An 18,852-nucleotide genomic window follows, 5' to 3' on the forward strand; every position below is an offset into this window, starting at 1 on the left:
ATATTCATCTGTGATGTTAATATTGAGTAATGTTCATCTGTCTTGGTGAAATGGGTGATAGCATCTTGTCAGCTTGTGGCAACAGAGGACTCACAGCGTGACTACCACCTGCCCAGAGCCAGATTGTGTCAACATCACATATTATGACACACACACACACCCGCACACACACACACACACACACACGCACACACACACGCACACACACACACACACACACACACACACACCACACACACACCACACACAGCAGGTGTCCCTCACGAGGGTCTGAGGTAGTTATAGAGGGCACTGAGACCTCCTTGCAGCACCTCCTGAATGGGCTTAAGGAGGGGGTTATGAACGATATGGAGTCCCTTATCCAGTGGGTGGCAGGCCAACTTCCTCAGCTTGCTCAGCAGGTACATCTCCACCGGCACGTTCTGCAGGTCATTGAAGTCAACATTAAGGAGTTCCAGAGACTCCAGGAAGCACAGGGTCTTAGGCAGTGTGTGGATACTGTTTCCCTCCACGATGAGGATCTTCAGGTTGACCAGGTCCTGAATCTGGTCCGCGATGGTCTCCAGTCGGTTGCAGGCCAGGTGTAGGAAAACCAGGCCCTTCATGCTGTAGATGCAGGTGGGGATGTGCGGCATGCGGTTGTAGCTAAGGTTGAGCTTGGTCAGATTGCGCATGGCTGCCAAGCTGCCGGGGAGGCCTGTGATCTGGTTGTTGGCCAGGCTGAGCACCTCCAGGCGGGTGCAGGAGCCCAGCTCCTCGGGGACCTCGCTCAGACGGTTGCGGTAGGCGAAGAGCACGCGCAGCTTCTTCAGGAGGCCGATCTCAGGAGGGAGGCTGGACAGGTTGTTGCCCCACAGGTTGAGGACTACCAGATTGTCTAGAGCGCCCAGGGCAGGGGGCAGAGAGCACAGGCAGTTCATGGACAAGTTTAGCTTGTCCAGCTCTCTGAGCTCCCACAGCTCGGTGGGGGGCTCGTCCAGCCCCCGCATGGCCAGGCTGAGGGTGCTGTAGCCAAAGTGCACGGTGGTGTGTCTGCGGATCCTCTCGGCGGCTGAGGACAGGCTGGGGTGGTCGTCTCTCCCGGCACTCCTCCTCCCTTGACTCACGCTCACCTCGTTCAACTCTTCTTTGGAGAAAGTACGAGATTGCTTCCCGCCCATGGTCCTCACAGTGCTGATGGTTCTGTCGGCTATAAAAAGATGTCAGCATGCGATTAGCTGAATCACCAACACTTGGAGCATGGAGAGGTTCGCTAATGATAATGGTTGCTGATTGATCTCCAGGGTTCTTGAACAAGCCACTGAAAGCATGATCAGTGCCACTGGCAGAACGATATCTAGTTGTTGTTGTAGAGCTTCTGATGTTTGGCAGTGGTCAGGCTGAATCCTGGGCGGGTTTCCTCTAGCAGAGCAGTGTTGCAGTGTGCTGTAACAGAGCAGTATGGGGGGAACGTGGTCTGTGTCTCGCAGACCAACTGCCTGTCTTACTGGATTTCATTCCCCAGCTGGTCCTGTCACTTTACAAGGCCGCAGATAGCACCCTGCCCCCAACCCACTATAGGAGGAGCAGCACATGGGATGCAGAGTGAGCTCAATCAGTTGATGTCACTGGCATGATCTCATAGCCCACCACATACATTACACACAAATGCATGGACACACATCACACCTAGAAACATACACTCGCATACACACACAAATGTGCCTGTATACAAGCACAAATATGTTCACAGACGCACATACCCATACATACGCATGCCATGCACACATACATTTTTGAACCCACCCGTACATGCACAAGCACACGCAAATACACACACACACACACACACACACACACACACACACACAGGGTACATGAGAAGCATTAATATGAGGATATGTTGTAAGCTACACCTGTTATCCTTTGTAAGTGTTTTGAATTTTGCATTTAAAATTATTCAGATATTTAACATACCAGCTAAACACCTCATGTATCTCTGGCTGACCATAATCTCTCCCCACTTGTGTGTGTGTGTGTGTGTGTGTGTGTGTGTCTGCGCCTGTGCCTGTGCCTGTGCCTGTGCCTATGTGCATGTTTTGTTTTTTTTGTCTCAACTTAAATATGGCACCAAGCTGTCAGCCATGAAAACATTGAATCATTTCTCAAAAAAGAAACAGTTCTTAGAGGTATTAGCGAAACTGTTATGTACAGACATGCAGCGGCTTAATCTCAAGTGCAACAGGACATGGAACACATCCAACATGTTCCTAGAAAGCTTTACTGCCTTTCAAATATCTCTGTCTCATTCATCCATGACCCATAGTAAAGCGTCTGTCATTATGTAAAGGAATACATACATTTACATTTAGAATTTTGTTTTTATCCCCCAGCACTTGACACAATTGTTCCTAATTGTTAAAGTTCCTAAATTTGTTCTTAAGAGTAACTTCTTTTAAGTATCACAATGTTTCAGTGTTTACTGTGACTCCTTCAAATCATAGCTCCATTCTTGTTGTTGAATTAACCAGCTAAGTCAGACTTTGCAACTGTGAGGTTGATTAGATCTGACCAACAAATTGAATGACTGATGAAGATTAATTGCACACTTTCATTCCAAACCATTATGTATTGACTTTGGGTGAAAAAAATCATGATCTGAAATTTATCTCTAAAATATAAACCACCATGTAAATAAAATTGTCATTTTGTCAACCAAGGACGGAAATGACCTGCTATCCCTCAAAATGCATCGTAATTTGTTTTTATTTTATGCCATCAATCATTTTGTAAGAGGTCTCACTTTTCAAAAATGACACATAACTCATTTTAATAAATGTACATGTTTGTGAGCTGTACATTAATACTTTGAGGGGTGTAAAATAGACCTTGGACTTGATCCATTTTCCTAGACAGCCTCACCGAGCCTGGCCAGGACTTACAGTATAGCCTTAGTCATCATTCTTGTCCGAGTCCAGCAAGCAAAGTACTTGGATGACAGTTAGCAGTGATATCCAACTCTGGGGACTCAATGGCTCTGCACTGAGCGAGGCTAGATCAGCATTTATGAATGACAGGTCGAGTCTTGTGTTTGCTGAATTGGACGTTGGAGATAGGGCTGTTGGGGTGTATTGCCCATTCAGGCAGCTGCTTGTACAGCATGTCTCATCTGGACATATTTTAGTGAGTGTTAATAGCTTTATATCACTGTAACCTTAGACGCTGGCTGATAGAAACCGGCTGCTGGCAGGTACTGGCTGGTACACTTCTTGTATATACTTGCTACAAAGGCTTCATCATAGAATCTTAAATACAGCACTTAGTTTTCATCCGAGAAGCTGTACTGTTGAGCTTGTTTATGTGTGTGCCATGGCTAATTTCACAAACAGCAGTCTGCTATGCCCTGCCATACTCTATTTACATGAAAAATGACACCTCGGCTGTAACCGTCAGAGCATTCCCCCCTATGTGCAAACACACCCCTGGGGTGGAAACCAACATGAGGCCTGGAACACATGCTGTCAAATATGGAGAGACACCTTGGCTTCATATGCATATCCCTCATTAAGGGTTAACTGTAGCATGGCAAATACCTGGAGAAGCTGAGATGGATGGACAGATGGAGGGAGGGAGGGGGAGGAATGGCAGCGAGGACACATAGATGGATGGACGGAGGGAATAATGCTCATTTCTGTGACAGAGAGATGTCATCATGACATACCTCTCCATAACACACCATTGTCTAACACTTTGTCATCATCTTGTGAGGCATGAATCATCATTAAATCCCTCTCTTTTATCCTGTACATGCTTTTTCCAAGCGGATCTTCCTCTACCGGAGAAACAGATGTGTGGCAACAGCTTGAGGTGTAAATCAGAAGGAAATGGGGTTTACCATTCCTCTCGCAGTCACACAACACCTTAATACGGAGTCCCATTAGCACCAAATGGGGATGAGTTATTCACTCTGTGAACAGTAACACCCTCCAGTCCTCTGGGTGACAAAAATGATCTCATTTGAAAAAGCTCATCTGGTTATGTGGCACAATAATGACTCTGGATGAGCTACCTTTAGAGACTCAAGTTCACGATATATATACCATTATTACTTGTTCATTACTGCGGAGGCTTCAGGCAGTGACAGATGATATAGGGCCGTGCTGCCACAGAATCTGCCGTAGGAGTCTCTGTCCTGTTGAAATGTAAGGAGAACCTGCCAAGTCCTGAGGCTCTTTAGAGTCTGTATCTCAGACACATTAGTCCCTGAAGCCAACACTCCTATTGAAGATTTTGTTCCCTCTTTAGACAGAATACAAGACAAGATCAGGTCTGAGAGTCAAGAAATATGCATTTTGCAAGCGCATTGAGTATTCCAGACAAAATTAGCACCATGAAATGGGGGAGAGCATGTGAACAGAGGTGGATGGCGAGCCACCTGAGCTGGTAATCGTCTATTATTCAGCAGGTGCAGATGTGAATATTCACACCACTGGACACTTTCCACCTTCCATTTGTGCATGCGTCCACAACCCCCCGGCTAATGGAGGCTGCGGAAGTGGCCGTGCATTTTGTCAAAAATGAGGATATGTCACGCATTTGAAACGCCATCTGGAAATTGGCTGCAACGCTGCTCTGCTCAAACCTCCAGGTGACACAAAGATCTACTCAGCAATGCAAATTAGCGAGGAGGAAATATGAGGGAGTGTCCAACAAGTCTGCTCTGAGGCAAGAATACCAGGCCAAGAACATTTCATTTCAATGTTTCAAACGTTCATTTATTCACCAGGTTGGAGACAGTTGGCTCGCCCGTGGCTCGTTGTGCAAATTGCCATCATGGAAATCATACCAAGGAGGTTTTACCATATTCAAGCCTACTTTGAGAATAAATTGTTGCTAAAATAGCACAAACGCTACTTCATAACTCTTCTACGCCTTCTTAAAACATTTTTTCACAGCCTTATCAACTGTAACTGAAACACCTCCATTGAGTATCTCCTAATCTCCTAGTCTCTCTCCATAGGCCACACTCCAGGTATCTGTAGTTAGATCTGTGGTGCAGCAGCCAGATTCGTCTTGAGATAAACTGGGACAACATGATGAATAGATGATAAAGGCACCCAGGGGAGAGCACTATCCGGGTTAACTCCACCGCATAAAGACACCATTTGTAATGATGGCTGGAATCAAGGGGGAAGTGCAGTGAACAAAGCTAACTGGGCTCCAAAGTGACCAAATCAGTCCTGACTTTGCTGAGGCAGCAGATGAGAGCACAAACCAATTGTGGCTGTGACAACAACAAGCAGGGTGATGAAGTACCACCGGGCAGCCTATCTGGGTCTCACCTGCACACTGCCACTGCTATAGGCTACTGACTGCTAAACAGAAGCAATACAGTTGGCACTGTGGTGGAACTGCGATCATAATGAGATATAGGAGAACACTGTGCAATGTTTTGGGACCACAATGAGATTGAATTATTGAAAGGTTTTGAGTTGTGCGGTGGTGTTTCTGTTGCGGTGGAGAAATTCATGTTGCAAAGTTTTCATTTTGACCGCAAGTGACAGCACAGGAGTTTCAGCACTGAATATGTTTCTGTGCATGGCACCAAAACTCGAAAAACAAAAGGATCTGATAAGCTCTGTTCTAGAAATTAGGATGCTTGCCAGATCATCGCTGCCAACAAGCCATAAATGTTTCATGTGGAGCTGATATGGTAATCATTGGATTCCTACAATGACACCTTGTGAGAGTTGGATAACGATGGCTGTCTTTCAGGCCTGTGTGACGCTGGACACAGTCCAACGGCTGAGGCGCAGCCCGCAGTGTGAGTCCGCCAGTCAAAACGGCTGCATCGCATCCCATAGGCAGGTGAAAAGCCTGATGAATGAAGATGAGCGAGATAAAGGTGGAACTGGAGTGTCCTTCAGGCGTCACGCAGGTACACAGACTCGGGGCCCCGCGGATGAAAGGTGCCACACAAATGCATTCCACTGAGTTAAATATGCATTCCGTTTCATGAGGTTTTTGCGAGTGGGTCCAGGTGCCCATTGGTGGCGCAGGCCCAGCTGGAGGATGTGGCTGACTCGCTCTGCTGGCACACAGGCTGGCATACTAACAGAGCCAGGGGTGCTTTCACAGTGAGTTGAAAGAGACTGGCGCCGGTGCCAAACACCCCGGGTTCAGAAACACGAGCTCCAGCTGCATGTCCACTAGCCCACATAGCTGAAGGAACTAAAGGCTGGAAATCTAAAGAGAATATTTGGGCATATTCCCTGCAACATGGCTCATGACGGGAACATTGATCTCATGATATTAACTACTGCCCAAAGCATCATCCCTTTCTGACACGTCTCTTTCCCGGTGCATGCGAGATTCTCTGAAATTAATTATTTTGGGGGCGAAAAAAAGACATTTTCCAATCACAAGGGATGAAGCAGAAAAAGGCCAACATGTCCAAAAGGGCTTAATGTATTATTTCTCCAAGGCTTGTGTAAGCCTTTTATTAAAGTGAAACAATCTTGTCAGACACCTGTTGTTCTTGCAGGGGGTATTTATTGTTGGCCTATGTCAGCACACTGTAATCCCTGGCTAGAACATGGCTGTATTACCAATGTGACCTATACTTGGTCATCATAATTTCCTGTAAGTGTGTCTCTGTGTGTGTGTGTGTGTGTGAGTGAGGGAGAGAGAGAGAGGGAGAGAGAGAGAGAGAGAGAGAGAGAGAGAGTGCATGTGCGTATGTGTGTGTGTGTGCCCCCAGTTGTGTTTGCCTCTGTGAATGTGTATTTGTTGTGTATGTGTGTGTGTAGGTGTGTGTGTGTGTGCGCGCGCGTGTGTCCAGTGATTGCAGGCACCCTTCAGCCATTTCACTCTACGTTTTTTTTTTATTTAATTCTTTTTTTTTTCCTTCTTTTTTTTGACACCCGGTGTCATGCAGAACAAATCACTTATTGCTGACACCAGTGATTCCCTGGTCTCTGGTGCTGAGCAGAAGTGTGTGTGGAAGCAAAACAGTTAGGTGCTACTGACGGAGAGTTGGACATTTCTGTGATTAACTTGTAATGGCCCAAGACGTGACAGCAAAACAGGGGATTTCATTGGTCATGGGACAGGAAAACTGCATACCCGTGGGCCTAGGGCTATTTTGGACAAAGGACATAATTATTTCAAGAGTTTTGTGCCAAAATGTGGCATTCACAGGATGAAAAAAATCGTAAACTATCAGCTTTTTTAAGACTTTTGCCTCCAAAATGCATTTTTCAGGACACAGTTGTTTACATTTTTGAACCATTGAAGAATGATTAACACACACAAGCAGCATTTGTTTTTCTAGAAAGAAATACATAACATTTTAGAGTTTAACCCTTCATTTCTAGGTGTTGATGCTCACTGAAAGTCTGTTGGGGCGATGAGGACATGTTTCCCTCTCATCAGCTCTCCACCTTCGTCACGCCTGCCTGGGATTCCAGTGTCTGCCTGTGGGCTTAACCCACTAATTGTGGCCTGAGTTCCTCTACTATTGTTGCATGCCTGAGGTTTGGGTTTAGACCGCAGTTATATTAAGACCTGAGGACTTTAGCGTCTATAATGGAATGCCACTATCATCTCAAATAATCAGGGATGGGCGCAATGGGAGTGTGTTTGTTTATTTATGCATGAGGTTATCGAGGTAACCCTGGTTAGAGGTTTTGAGAGAGTTTATCATATTGGTATGCAATTAGACACAGCTTAGCATATGTGTTATTGGGTTTGAATCCAAAAAGAAAATAGTGATGTTATTGTGGAATCCAAGGGAACATACAGTAGTTTATAGAGTATTTAGGTATGTATAAGCAGGCCCTGTGCAAGATATAAATGGTGTTGTGGGGACATCTACTGGCCAATGGGAAGTAGAGCAGAAGGAGCGTGATCTGTACTTTATGTTTTCTTTTTTTTCTTTCTTATCTGATATCACTGTAGTATTCTTATGATATTACCACAGGGCTTTTACAGTATAGTGTGTCTGTGGTACTCAATAGAGAGTTTAAAGTGACCTTATCATATTTTATGGCATTTTGTTTTAAATCTCCTACAGTGCCTCTATAAAATTCCTATAATATTACTGTAGGGATTTTTTGTGTCTATGGTACTCAATAGTGACTTTAAGGTGACTTTATTGTACTTTTGCTTTTATCTACTATGGTAATAGGCTTATATAGGAATTTTCCTATAGGGACTGACAGTGTGTCTGTGGTACTAAAGAATGAGTTAATGATGACTTTATTGTACTGTATTTGTTTCCCTCCTTTGGTATTACTATAATTTTCCTATAATATTCAAATAGGGACTTATAGTGTGTCCGTGGTACTCAATAGTGAGTTAGTTTATGTTGATCTTATCGCACTTTATGGGATGTTTTTTTTTTCATGGTATTTTTTTTTTCTCCTAAGGCATCAGTATAGTATTTCTATAATATTCCTATAGGGACTTATAGTGTATCTGTATTAACAAATAGTGAGTTTATTGTAGCCTACTTACGGTATATATATTTTTTTTTATATTTTTTATATCTCCTATGGTAGCCTACTATAATATGGTCCTATGGTACTATCATATGATATGGTATTATAAAATAAAATGGCACTATAATATTCTTATACCTATAGGAACTTATGGTGTGTCTCTGGTACTAAATAGTGCGTTTATAGTGACCTAATTGCACTTTATGGCATTTTTTTAAATCTCCTATGGTATCACTATAGTATTCCTATAATATTCCTACTTTTGACGATATATTTGCGTTGCATCCTTCAAAAAGACATTATAGGACTACTATAGTAAGGGGAATATATAGGTAAAATATAAATTTGATGACGTCTTCACTGACGAGTAGCCTGGCCCGTTTCCCTGACCCTAAAGATATGAATGACACGGCCCCCGACCACCCAGCACGTCATAATATGTGTAACAGCCAATCACATTTCAGAGACCGGGCACTGCTGCTTGACAAACAGCTGTTTCATCCAATCACCGTTTTACAGGAGACCAGGATGCCCGCCTTTGCTCCGCGTGCAACTAATCAGGACGGAGCAGTCATTACTAATTCATTACATTGCAAAGGGGAGTGACGCAGTTATTATAGAACTATAGATACTCCATGCTTTTTATATGACCTGAAATAACATTTTTTTTCTCGCTGTGGACATCAAATTTCTTATAATCATTAACAAAAATAGGGATTTCTGCTATCAGTCCCAGGCTGTATGTCGAATCTCTGTGCTCCTTGAATTTGGATGCCGTTCCGGTTGGAGGTTGCGGTAGACCCCGAGGACTAGATGCGATAACCAGTACGAGATATGCCGCAGCCGAAATCACGAAAAATCGCCATCCTCGGGTACAGATCCGTAGGTGAGTCCCGATCAAACGACGCGCACGGGAATGACACTATATAGGCTGGGGGGCCCGGGATGCGACGCAGGGGCTAGGTTTCAGCGGCCTCCGGGTCATTTTAAGCCCATTATGAGCGAGGTTTACGCCTCCTATAATAGACTTAAATTATAGGGAGTAGGATCTGTCACGCAACATCTCAATAGAGCGGATGAGCGCCACCAGGTGAGACGTGGCCTTGCCGTTTGTGGCTCACACCTCGGCCTACCAACGGGCCATTTGTAAAGGACATTTTTATACCTGTATGGCCTTGGGTGGACGCTTTTATCCATACTGCTCCATCAGTGTATAGGCTACATTTCAGGCATGGGTGACCCCCAGTAGGAAATCGCACCCCTAACCCATGTCATGTTCAGCAGTATGGGCCTAAAGGAACACCGCATTTGACGCATTTTTTTTTATGCCGTTACACTTTATTTGATCGTTTCGGGAGGAAAGGACGCAAAATTAGCATGCGATGAATGCATGCGTGTTCAGGATGCCAAGATGGCATACGGTGATAGCACGCATGGAGGCCCGGCCAGCATACCAGCACTAACGAAAAATCACTATAGGCTAATATTCACACAGGGACCTGCATTTTCTGTGGTACTCAATAGTATCTTATTGTACTGTATAGTATTTTTTAATCTCCACTGGTATTCCTAGGATTTTTGCATGGTATACTTTATTTTGATCTATAGTATGTGCGTGGTAATTTAGAGTTTTGCTGTGACGTTTGTTTAGTATCCTACTAGTTACTATAGAATTTCTATAATTCGTTTTCATAATGAAGATGCAGTTGCTATTAGACCGTTATCCCATAGGTTTCTATCACCTGGATGCTGAATAGGCCTATATGCCACAGAACACGATGAACCTGATGATGTGTTGTGAAGGACTGAGACCCCATACACACACATCTGAAACTCGTTATTCAACTTTCACAGCATTTGACAATTCAGTTCCACATTTGCAATGATTTTCCATACATCCAAGAGCCATGTGTATAATAATCATATGTATTTTTGCAGGAAAGTCCTCCTTGACAATTCAGTTTGTGGAAGGCCAGTTTGTTGACTCCTATGACCCAACGATAGAAAACAGTAAGTAGGGATTTGGTTTTCCAAACTATACAAATATCTTCAAATTGAATGTTTTCTATTGTTAATGTTAGGTGTAGGCTGTAATATCTGTTGACACTTTACTTGCTCAACAAATCTAGCCCACTGTGTGTTTTATCAGTTATTCATGTGTAATAACATGTTTGGGCATCATGCTGTTGGTCAAGCTTCAGCCCCAAAGACTCAAAGTGTTACATTATTGTAGGAATTTTTTAACCTATATGAGCCCTATATAGGCTCACATAGGAGCCTATATAGGTATATATTGGTATATGAGCCTACATAGGCTCATATACCAAGCATATCCATAGTCTTCTACTTTTCTGCCACTGAGCAGCTCTACTGGAGCGGTTAAGGGTTGGCTGCCTTGCTCGAGGGCACATCAGTTTAGTAGTTTAGGTAGTTTTTTGCAGTTGGAGCAAACATTTTTCATCAACCTACACCCATATACTCCCAGCCACTCCAGGGATTTGTGTCTAAACTTCCCTAACCTGTAGGCCGTGTCTCTTCTCCAACATGTTCACTCGCATCCCTCACCGTATACTTCTCATGTGTGGGGTCTGTATCTGTAGCTATAAATAATCTCTGGATGGTTAACATAAAGTGAAGTGTCAGCGTTCTCGGCGAGATGCTGCAGGCGAAGCAATCCCTCAGTCTCGCTGTAGATAATATGACCCATCTCCAGGCAGATATTGACATTCCTGTGTTGAATGAACTCAGTGATACCATGCAACCCAAAACGGATCCATAACATGGAAAAAACTCTCACTTGGTTGTATCGTGTATGTCTTGAGAAAGATCCGCAGACTGAAATGAGGAAACGGGTGACGAGGATACAATCGGCCGCATTCAAGGCCTCATGACTCTTTCTTTTCTGTCTTTTTTTGTCAGTGTTCATTGAAAAGGAAATCTCCAGCTCCATCTATAAGAATGTTTAATTTAGAATTTCTAGTAGTGAATTTCTGATGTGTTTTCTCTTTTACCTGCAGCGTTCACTAAAATGATCACAATAAACGGACAAGAGTACCATCTCCAGCTGGTAGACACAGCAGGACAGGTATGACTCAATGCTAAATTCCTGTTAACCGCACATTCAGTCATTCGTCCTTTGACTCGTGTTAGATCTAATGACATTAACATTAGCACTTAAAGATTAGCCTGCTGTGTTAGTCTGGTGTTAATTCTGTTGAGTTGGCCTTAATGGAGCCAGCAGTGCAAGTCTTCATTTTACTTTAATTGCCAATATGATTCTTTAGTTTGCCAATATGATTTTTTTTGTTCCATTAATTTTACTGCTTACTAATTTCCACACACTCTGTCCTTTTCCAGGATGAGTATTCTATCTTCCCACAGACTTACTCCATAGATATCAATGGTTACATTCTGGTCTACTCAGTCACATCTAATAAAAGGTACTTTTTTATTTTCCTTTTTTTTTTCAAAAAAAAAAAAAAAGCAAATGAATAACTCTTCAGTTCTCTTCCCATATAATGATTGGACTGCATGAAATTCCTGAATGCTGAGAAGATGCCTTCCTCTTGTCTTTTGCAGTTTTGAAGTTGTACAAGTTATCCATGAAAAATTGTTGGATATGGTGGGGAAAGTTCAGTGAGTACTGCCTGTTGTTCCCATTTTGCTGTTCAGGGGCATTCGAAGATACAGTATCATACATAACTACAATGTGCCTTTTATTTTCCTCTCAATGCAGAGTACCAATTATGTTGGTCGGAAACAAGAACGACCTACATATGGAGCGGTATGTTGCACCACTCTCACATTGTACATTATACGGAAACGTAAACAAAGCTTTGCTGTAGGCACACATGGGTCATGAGCGGGGCACTTGCAGGATGTAGCTAACTCGCTATAAATGCTACTAAGCTCTCTTTAGAAAAATACAGAAGGTGAGGAGTGCTGCAGTGGGTCCTCAGTGTGGGAAGGATAGCCGCTCTTTGGAAAAACTGGAAAAAAATCCACAGAATATGCATAGAAAGGTAATCAAAAGAGAACTCAAAAACACTCCAAGGGTCTATCTCTTTCCAAGAGTTAAAAAGCCTGAAAGAAAATATTGAGCCAACATGTTGTGGCCTCCTGGCAACATGTTGGTTCAATATGTTCTTATGAATATTCCTAGCCATGTAACCAATACTTGCTTTTTTAACTTTTGGAAAAGAGATAGGGTGCCTTGGACTATTTTTTTGGGATTCCATTTTGACGACCTTTCTATGCATATTCTGTGGATTTTTCCCAATTTTTGTTGTTTCCTCTCTCTCTCTCTTTAGAAGAGATCACCTGTTCTTCATCATTTCTTATCATTTTACAGTCTGTTGATAGCAGAAATGTAAATCTCAACATGACTGACATCATGACATGCAAATAAAAACGCAGTGTAGATGCTCATATTTGGTCCACAGATATCCTAGCTGACGGGGGAAAGAGTTTGTAGCAAGCTGGCATGTTTTGACCTGTCTCTGTGTGTCTGTGTAGCCCTGTAAATACTCCTTACTCAGCACCAAGTCAATGGTTCGGTTTATCTGAATTTTAGGAATTGAACTCTGTGGGTTAGTCAAAATCAACACTGCAGGCCATACTCTGAAATATTTATGTACATTTTTAGCATGACTGAGTGGCCCGGCGTCCCTGTTTTTCAGAGTAATCAGTTGTGAAGAGGGAAAAGCGTTAGCTGAATCCTGGAACGCTGCCTTCATGGAGTCCTCCGCTAAAGAGAACCAGGTAAGAGCCAAGCCGTAAGAGCCACAATCCTAGTAGAATCTATCTATCTATCTATCTATCTATCTATCTATCTATCTATCTATCTATCTATCTATCTATCTATCTATTTTGTGCAGATTATGATGCATCAAATTAGAAAATGTGATGCCAAATTTGCTAAAATTGCCTAAACATCAGATTTGTGCTCACTTCTGTTGATAAAAAAAATAGTCCAATAAATATCGATGGAAACACATATGTTGAATAAATCACAACCTCCAAGATATGTCATATGGCACTGTAGATTTTCTTTGTTTCTGTCGTCAGACAGCATAAAATATGGCCAACATTAGCTGACACGAAGGAACAATAGCAACTTGCCCAATCCTATCAATTCTTCAAACACTCTTTCCATGTTCTGGTGGATGTGTTTTCTTCAACCCAGCTGATGGAAACGCACTTAGATCACATTTTATATGTTGCAACATTTCAAAAGTATCATATAAGAATCATAGCTTATCTATCTATTGGGTTATTATCTATACAGTACTGCATCTTATATTGCTGGTAATTTCACAAAGTCTTCCCTATCTATCTATCTATCTATCTATCTATCTATCTATCTATCTATCTATCTATCTATCTATCTATCTATCTATCTATCCATCCATCCATCCATCCATCCATCCATCCATCCATCCATCCATCCATCCATCTAGTTTAAATGCAAATTAAGATTATGGTTTGTAAACCCAATCCGGTCTCCATGTTGTGTCTGTAGACAGTGTGGCCTCACTGGGTGTAGTGTCTGTTTCTGTGTATCTTCTGAAACGCTGAGCCGTCTCACAGCGTCTTGTGTGTGTCGTTCGTTCGCTCCCCCAGACGGCCGTGGAGGTTTTCCGCAGGATGATCCTGGAGGCAGAGAAGATCGACGGCGGCGTGCAGCCAGGAAAGACGTCCTGCTCCATGATGTAGAGCCGCCCAATCAACACACAGGACACTGCACTGGGATATCCCGTTACTTGAAGGCTAGCTGCCAGTTCTCCTCCACCTCAGCTGACTCCACCGCCCCCCCAGGGTCCTAAATATCCAATACTGTCTATTTATGGCTCTGATTCCACTGTTATTTATCAGTATTTCCTATTCCCTTTTGTCATCCTTGTTTTTCTCTGTTCGTTTGATAAAAAAAAGGATGAGTGGTGATTCCCTGTATGATATTACCCACAATCCACCCCACGTCATCTCTGTGCTCGGCACTGATGCAAAACACAGAAATCCATTCGGGTGTATCAGAAAAAATGTTTTATCGTGCTAGGTAATGATGACTACAGCATCTAAGGCCAGAGATATTAGTGGCTGCATCTTAGCTTCTCATTATGCAGTTCCCATATAGGCTATGACCTGCTCTCTGTCGAAACAACAAGAGATAAGAGAAATGTCATTATCTACCATGCATATGCTCGGAAAATGGCTAAGTAAACACGGACGTTTCTTCTGATACATCACCAGCTGTTTGGCCCCTCAAATATACAGCTCTTTTTCTACTTCATCTCCACGCAATACCCACTCCTCTGTCCCTCAGTTTGTTTTCTTAGCAGTTTCTGTCAGCCAAAAATCTGCATCCATTTTCTAATGTTGAAAATGTTGTACAAATGTTTTTGATTGTAATCATTAAAGCAAAAAGTGGTTATGTAATGCGGGCTGGAGTGTGTGTTATTCCTCCCACTGTAATTGGCTGACGATGCATGATTTTTGTCGGCGGTAAGAACACATTTCCAAACATCACTATGGATCATTAGGAACACACACAGACTATTTGTTTAAACTGTTTTTTTAATCCAGGGAAACACACATACTAGCAAATTTTAAAATGTGTTGCACATGTCATCATTACAGCACTTGATGTCAATGTAGGCGTTCATCTGCAGCATCTGGCAGTCTGACAGAGCCATGCATTTCTGGTATTGGCCGTCTAAGAGGAGAAAAGAAGGAAATGGGGTTGGCCTTTAGCAAAAACCTGCTCTCTGCAATCTCCAAGTGACCTCTCGCTGTGGTAGAACCTGTCTATTTTTTAACATTCATACATGATTAATCATTCAGAAACAGTTGACTTTCCATATTAGCTGTCCTGATAGTGTTTTGTCAGTGATATTCAGGATTTCAGGGGAAATTACTCATAAGATAAAAAGCATATCTTGGTTTCATCACATTATGGACTAGGTATCCATGCAAAATAGTGGAATGCTTTACTTAAGTGCACTTTTCCTTTAATGCCACTATGATACACAGCCAAGATGATGTTTATATTTCGCTGTGGTTCGTGTATCAAGGCTGGGGTCAATTCATTCAATCCAAAATGCATTCCTAAACTGGAGTTCAATATTTAGATTTTTGATCCATCCTGACTTCAACAGAGTATGTTGTGAAACTCACGTGGTTCTCTGAGGAACTTCACAGCAGCACACCCATCCCTCTCTGGTTTGCAAGTCTCTACACTTAACTCACAGGCTCCTCCGGCCCTTTTGGGGACGCAGCGGTGACAGTTCAAGGCTTCACCTAAGAATGAAAACAGCATTATATGGGACAATCATTCCAGTCAATGTTGTTTTTTTCTTTGATGCTTCAGTGTATCTGATTACATTTTGACCACCACCCAGTTTTAATGTTGTAGCATGTGTAATAAGCTTTTGACACAGCCAATGCATATCCAGTGTTAGACTGTGTTAAATTCTAACTTGGGACAAATTGTGTTTAAAAACATCTTTATGGTTTGTTTTAGCCTACTTAGGTGTTGAATGGGTGGGTGTAACCCCATAACACAATACAATGCTTGCCATAAAGTTTAGACAATCACAGGAAAGTCAGTTTAATTTACTTTTCTGTGACTGACAACTTTCATGGGACTTCTCCTACTGCAGTAAACCCCACCCATATGTTGCAAAATGGAAAGAACTGGCTTTGACTTTTTGACACAGGTCTGATGAGATTATGTAAGTTGCTATGCAGATGACTAAAAGCAGAGCTCCCGTTGCACAGCAGCCCAGGGGTTAACAGCTACTGTTTATTCACTGGAGAATCAGTGACAGACTCACCAGTTGTAAACACAAGGGCAACAGCCAAAGCCAACAGCAACAACTTCATGGTTCTGTTCAGTGTTGCAACCTGGCATGAGAGAAAAAGCAGTGATTTGGCAACATGTGCGAGTATTATCACCACTCCAGACTTTGCGGTATGTCAATATGAATGGCGTTTTGCAGTGAGATATGCAACTGTAAAGTCTATTTCTTCATGAGGGGAGTACCTCAGAGCTGATTTGATTCATATTCATAGTTTGAGTCATGGAAATTTTAAGCAAAAACAACAGTTCATTAGCATGCACACGCACACACTGAATAGCAGATAAAAGGGGAAATAGTTCAAATTCCAGCTAATAATGACATTTTATTGATTATCATGAAAAAAATATTTAATTTCAAACAGCACTGAAAATGCTATAAAACAAACAAAATACAAATAAAAGAATAAGACAACACAAATGACAATAAAAAAGGAACACAATAAAATGTGACCAACATTACCAAAGAGAAGCAATGCTTCAAGTGTACATACCTTTCAGGTTCCCTGTCAATAAATGGGATGTAATCACAGACTTTCCCCCTTTTTATACCTGCTCATATACTTTGTCCTGTCAGAAACTTCCTCTGAAGCGGTGTATCTGTTAAGTCTGCTTTCACCTCACTCCCCCTGGGTACACTGTGTTCAGAGATAGCAGTTTCCCAACGCACAAGTTCCTGCATTATGCAAACAGGTGTCCACCCTTTGTCCATTCTCCTCTATAATGTATGTCTATTGTAAATGTTAATGTAATGCTCTTGTCACACACTCAAATAAAGATGTGAATTAGAGAGATTTGCACCTTAAGAATCAGTGAAAGAGAGCAGTCAAAGGTATGTTTGCTTTAGGTGGATTATATCTGCTCCATATGAGGGCTAACACCTTTGGGTCAGTAATCTTTAACTGAGCTGTGACACTGGCAGACTGGAATATGCTGCCATAAGTCACTGCCTAGACAGTATGTAAAGCCTCAAGTCTGAATTGACTAGACCTTGAAGTAAACAGCACTTGAAGTAAAACTAACTGAAAGAGAATGAAAGACTGACAATCGCCAAGTGTGTCATGCAGCTAAATCAACTACCAGCAACAGTTTACAAAAGTGCTGCAAAGAATATAGAAATTTATTTTAATGGCAGCACTAGAAATACTACTTGCAATTTTACTTAAGTCAGACTAAGAATACATATAAAAAAAATAGGAAGAATAGATAGATAGATAGATAGATAGATTCTTTACCACAGCCTGTACACATACAAAAATTGAAAACAACATCCAGCAAATACAGAGACATGGGGGGCACAGAGCCAGTCACAAAAACAGAACAAAGCCCCCTTTTGAGCAAAAATCATTAAGAATTTGTGAGTGTTTTTCCCCTAGAAAATAAATGCATTATGTCTTTGGAATGGCCCTTGCAATTAATTGGATATAAAGAAAAAAAGAAACTCACAAACTGATAAAAAAACGAAGAAATCCCAACAGAGGCCAACTGATGCAAAAAAGGACTGACATCTATTTACATAAGGTGCAATAGTGCACCTTCTCTCCATTATTTTGTCTATGATTTTTGAATCCACACACCTGAGACAAACCTCCTAAATCAAAGGAGTCTTTCCCAGAGTGCAGACATGTCTCGCTTGCTCAGATCATTTGATGGATCTTTATCAGCCCAGGATTTTGGGCGTGACTCTGTTTTAGCTTACATTGCCAAAGCTAAAAAAAAAAATGCAGTCAGGTAGAAGTAACTCAGAAATGCAGCATTACTGTAAAAATCTGCTCAAGTGCTGTAAGTAGAACTGTTGTAAATAGTTGCTCTTTATCGCCACGAGAGGAAGAGGAGGAGGTGGAGCTGGAATGATACCTGAAAAACAGGTTTTATCTGTCTTGTGTCTTGCTCCGCCTGTCCGGCTTTAAACTGGTGGTCTTTGATGTTGCAACTGTTGCTGATAGCTTTTGACGGGCCAAGACTAACTCAAATTGTTCGACATTGTTTGAAGTTGCTGTAGAGAAGGACGTCTTGGCTGCTCTGCTTGCCCTGTTGCCACCACATAAGCAGTTAGAAAATTGATGAATTTCTATATTTTCCCAGTTACTTGCCAAACCCATACCAAGAGCCATTCATTGTTTCCACGGGGTCATTCATGTCCTTTGACCTCAGCTGCAACTCTGCTTTAACTTTCCCTCTCTCTGGACTGTGTTTGTTTTTTTCCTCACCTCCCCTTGTCTGGACGCGTCCCAAATATTACTCTGCAACCTCTACCCAACACCACTCTCAAAACCCAATCAAAGCAAAATCTCTCCCACTCTATTGTTTCCCCCTCCTGAGCCAAACTCCAATATCAGCACTGCCAGATGTAAGGGAAACTGTCCATGTGGCAGAACGTCTAAACCCCCCATTGTTGTGCTTTTGTTGCCTCTGTCTCGCGATACCGCCACACTCTCTATTGGCCATATATATCTGGGTGTCCAAATTTTTCCACTCTTATACAGTGGGACTTGTTTGGACAACCAACATTGAAAA

The 18,852-nt window shown here is 42.3% G+C and overlaps 3 protein-coding genes across 4 annotated transcripts; 1 reads left to right on the forward strand and 2 right to left on the reverse strand.

Annotated features, from left to right (window-relative positions):
* Positions 1 to 260: 260 nt before the first annotated feature.
* LOC139638332 (leucine-rich repeat-containing protein 30-like) lies at positions 261 to 1,160 on the reverse strand. 2 transcript variants are annotated; one of them, XM_071512445.1, is made up of 2 exons: positions 1,123 to 1,160; positions 261 to 1,092 (listed from the first exon to the last, which is right to left on the reverse strand). In XM_071512445.1, the coding sequence occupies exons 1-2, from the start codon at positions 1,158 to 1,160 to the stop codon at positions 261 to 263; spliced, it is 870 nt and encodes a 289-aa protein (XP_071368546.1). The 2 variants fall into 2 exon arrangements, with proteins under 2 accessions (XP_071368546.1, XP_071368545.1); XM_071512444.1 differs by having other exon boundaries at positions 261 to 1,160.
* A 7,924-nt stretch (positions 1,161 to 9,084) lies between these two features.
* rheb (Ras homolog, mTORC1 binding) lies at positions 9,085 to 14,915 on the forward strand. The gene is made up of 8 exons (XM_071512442.1): positions 9,085 to 9,366; positions 10,419 to 10,490; positions 11,498 to 11,565; positions 11,838 to 11,920; positions 12,060 to 12,116; positions 12,217 to 12,264; positions 13,160 to 13,241; positions 14,103 to 14,915. The coding sequence occupies exons 1-8, from the start codon at positions 9,315 to 9,317 to the stop codon at positions 14,193 to 14,195; spliced, it is 555 nt and encodes a 184-aa protein (XP_071368543.1). The 5' UTR covers positions 9,085 to 9,314; the 3' UTR covers positions 14,196 to 14,915.
* Positions 14,916 to 15,085: 170 nt separating this feature from the next.
* On the reverse strand, positions 15,086 to 16,361 carry ly97.3 (lymphocyte antigen 97, tandem duplicate 3). The gene is made up of 3 exons (XM_071512438.1): positions 16,313 to 16,361; positions 15,654 to 15,776; positions 15,086 to 15,192 (listed from the first exon to the last, which is right to left on the reverse strand). Exons 1-3 carry the CDS (start codon positions 16,359 to 16,361, stop codon positions 15,086 to 15,088), a joined length of 279 nt encoding a protein of 92 aa, XP_071368539.1.
* Between the last annotated feature and the right edge of the window lie 2,491 nt (positions 16,362 to 18,852).

This window comes from Centroberyx affinis, unplaced genomic scaffold, assembly GCF_046629955.1.
Source record: "Centroberyx affinis isolate AG114_WGS23_722 - 3 ecotype Tasmania unplaced genomic scaffold, CSIRO-AGI_Caff_v1 ptg006283l_1, whole genome shotgun sequence".
Classification (NCBI taxonomy): Eukaryota; Metazoa; Chordata; class Actinopteri; order Beryciformes; family Berycidae; genus Centroberyx; species Centroberyx affinis.

Coding starts and splice junctions, on each gene's coding strand:
- LOC139638332 (XM_071512444.1), bottom strand. CDS start 1,160: ATGGGCGGGAAGCAATCTCGTACTTTCTCCAAAGAAGAGTTGAACGAG.
- rheb (XM_071512442.1), top strand. CDS start 9,315: ATGCCGCAGCCGAAATCACGAAAAATCGCCATCCTCGGGTACAGATCC. Junction 11,921..12,059: donor TCAGTCACATCTAATAAAAG/GTACTTTTTTAT, acceptor TGTCTTTTGCAG/TTTTGAAGTTGTACAAGTTA. Junction 12,117..12,216: donor GATATGGTGGGGAAAGTTCA/GTGAGTACTGCC, acceptor CTCTCAATGCAG/AGTACCAATTATGTTGGTCG.
- ly97.3 (XM_071512438.1), bottom strand. CDS start 16,361: ATGAAGTTGTTGCTGTTGGCTTTGGCTGTTGCCCTTGTGTTTACAACT. Junction 15,777..16,312: donor TGCCCTTGTGTTTACAACTG/GTGAGTCTGTCA, acceptor TTTCATTCTTAG/GTGAAGCCTTGAACTGTCAC. Junction 15,193..15,653: donor GAAGTTCCTCAGAGAACCAC/GTGAGTTTCACA, acceptor TTCTCCTCTTAG/ACGGCCAATACCAGAAATGC.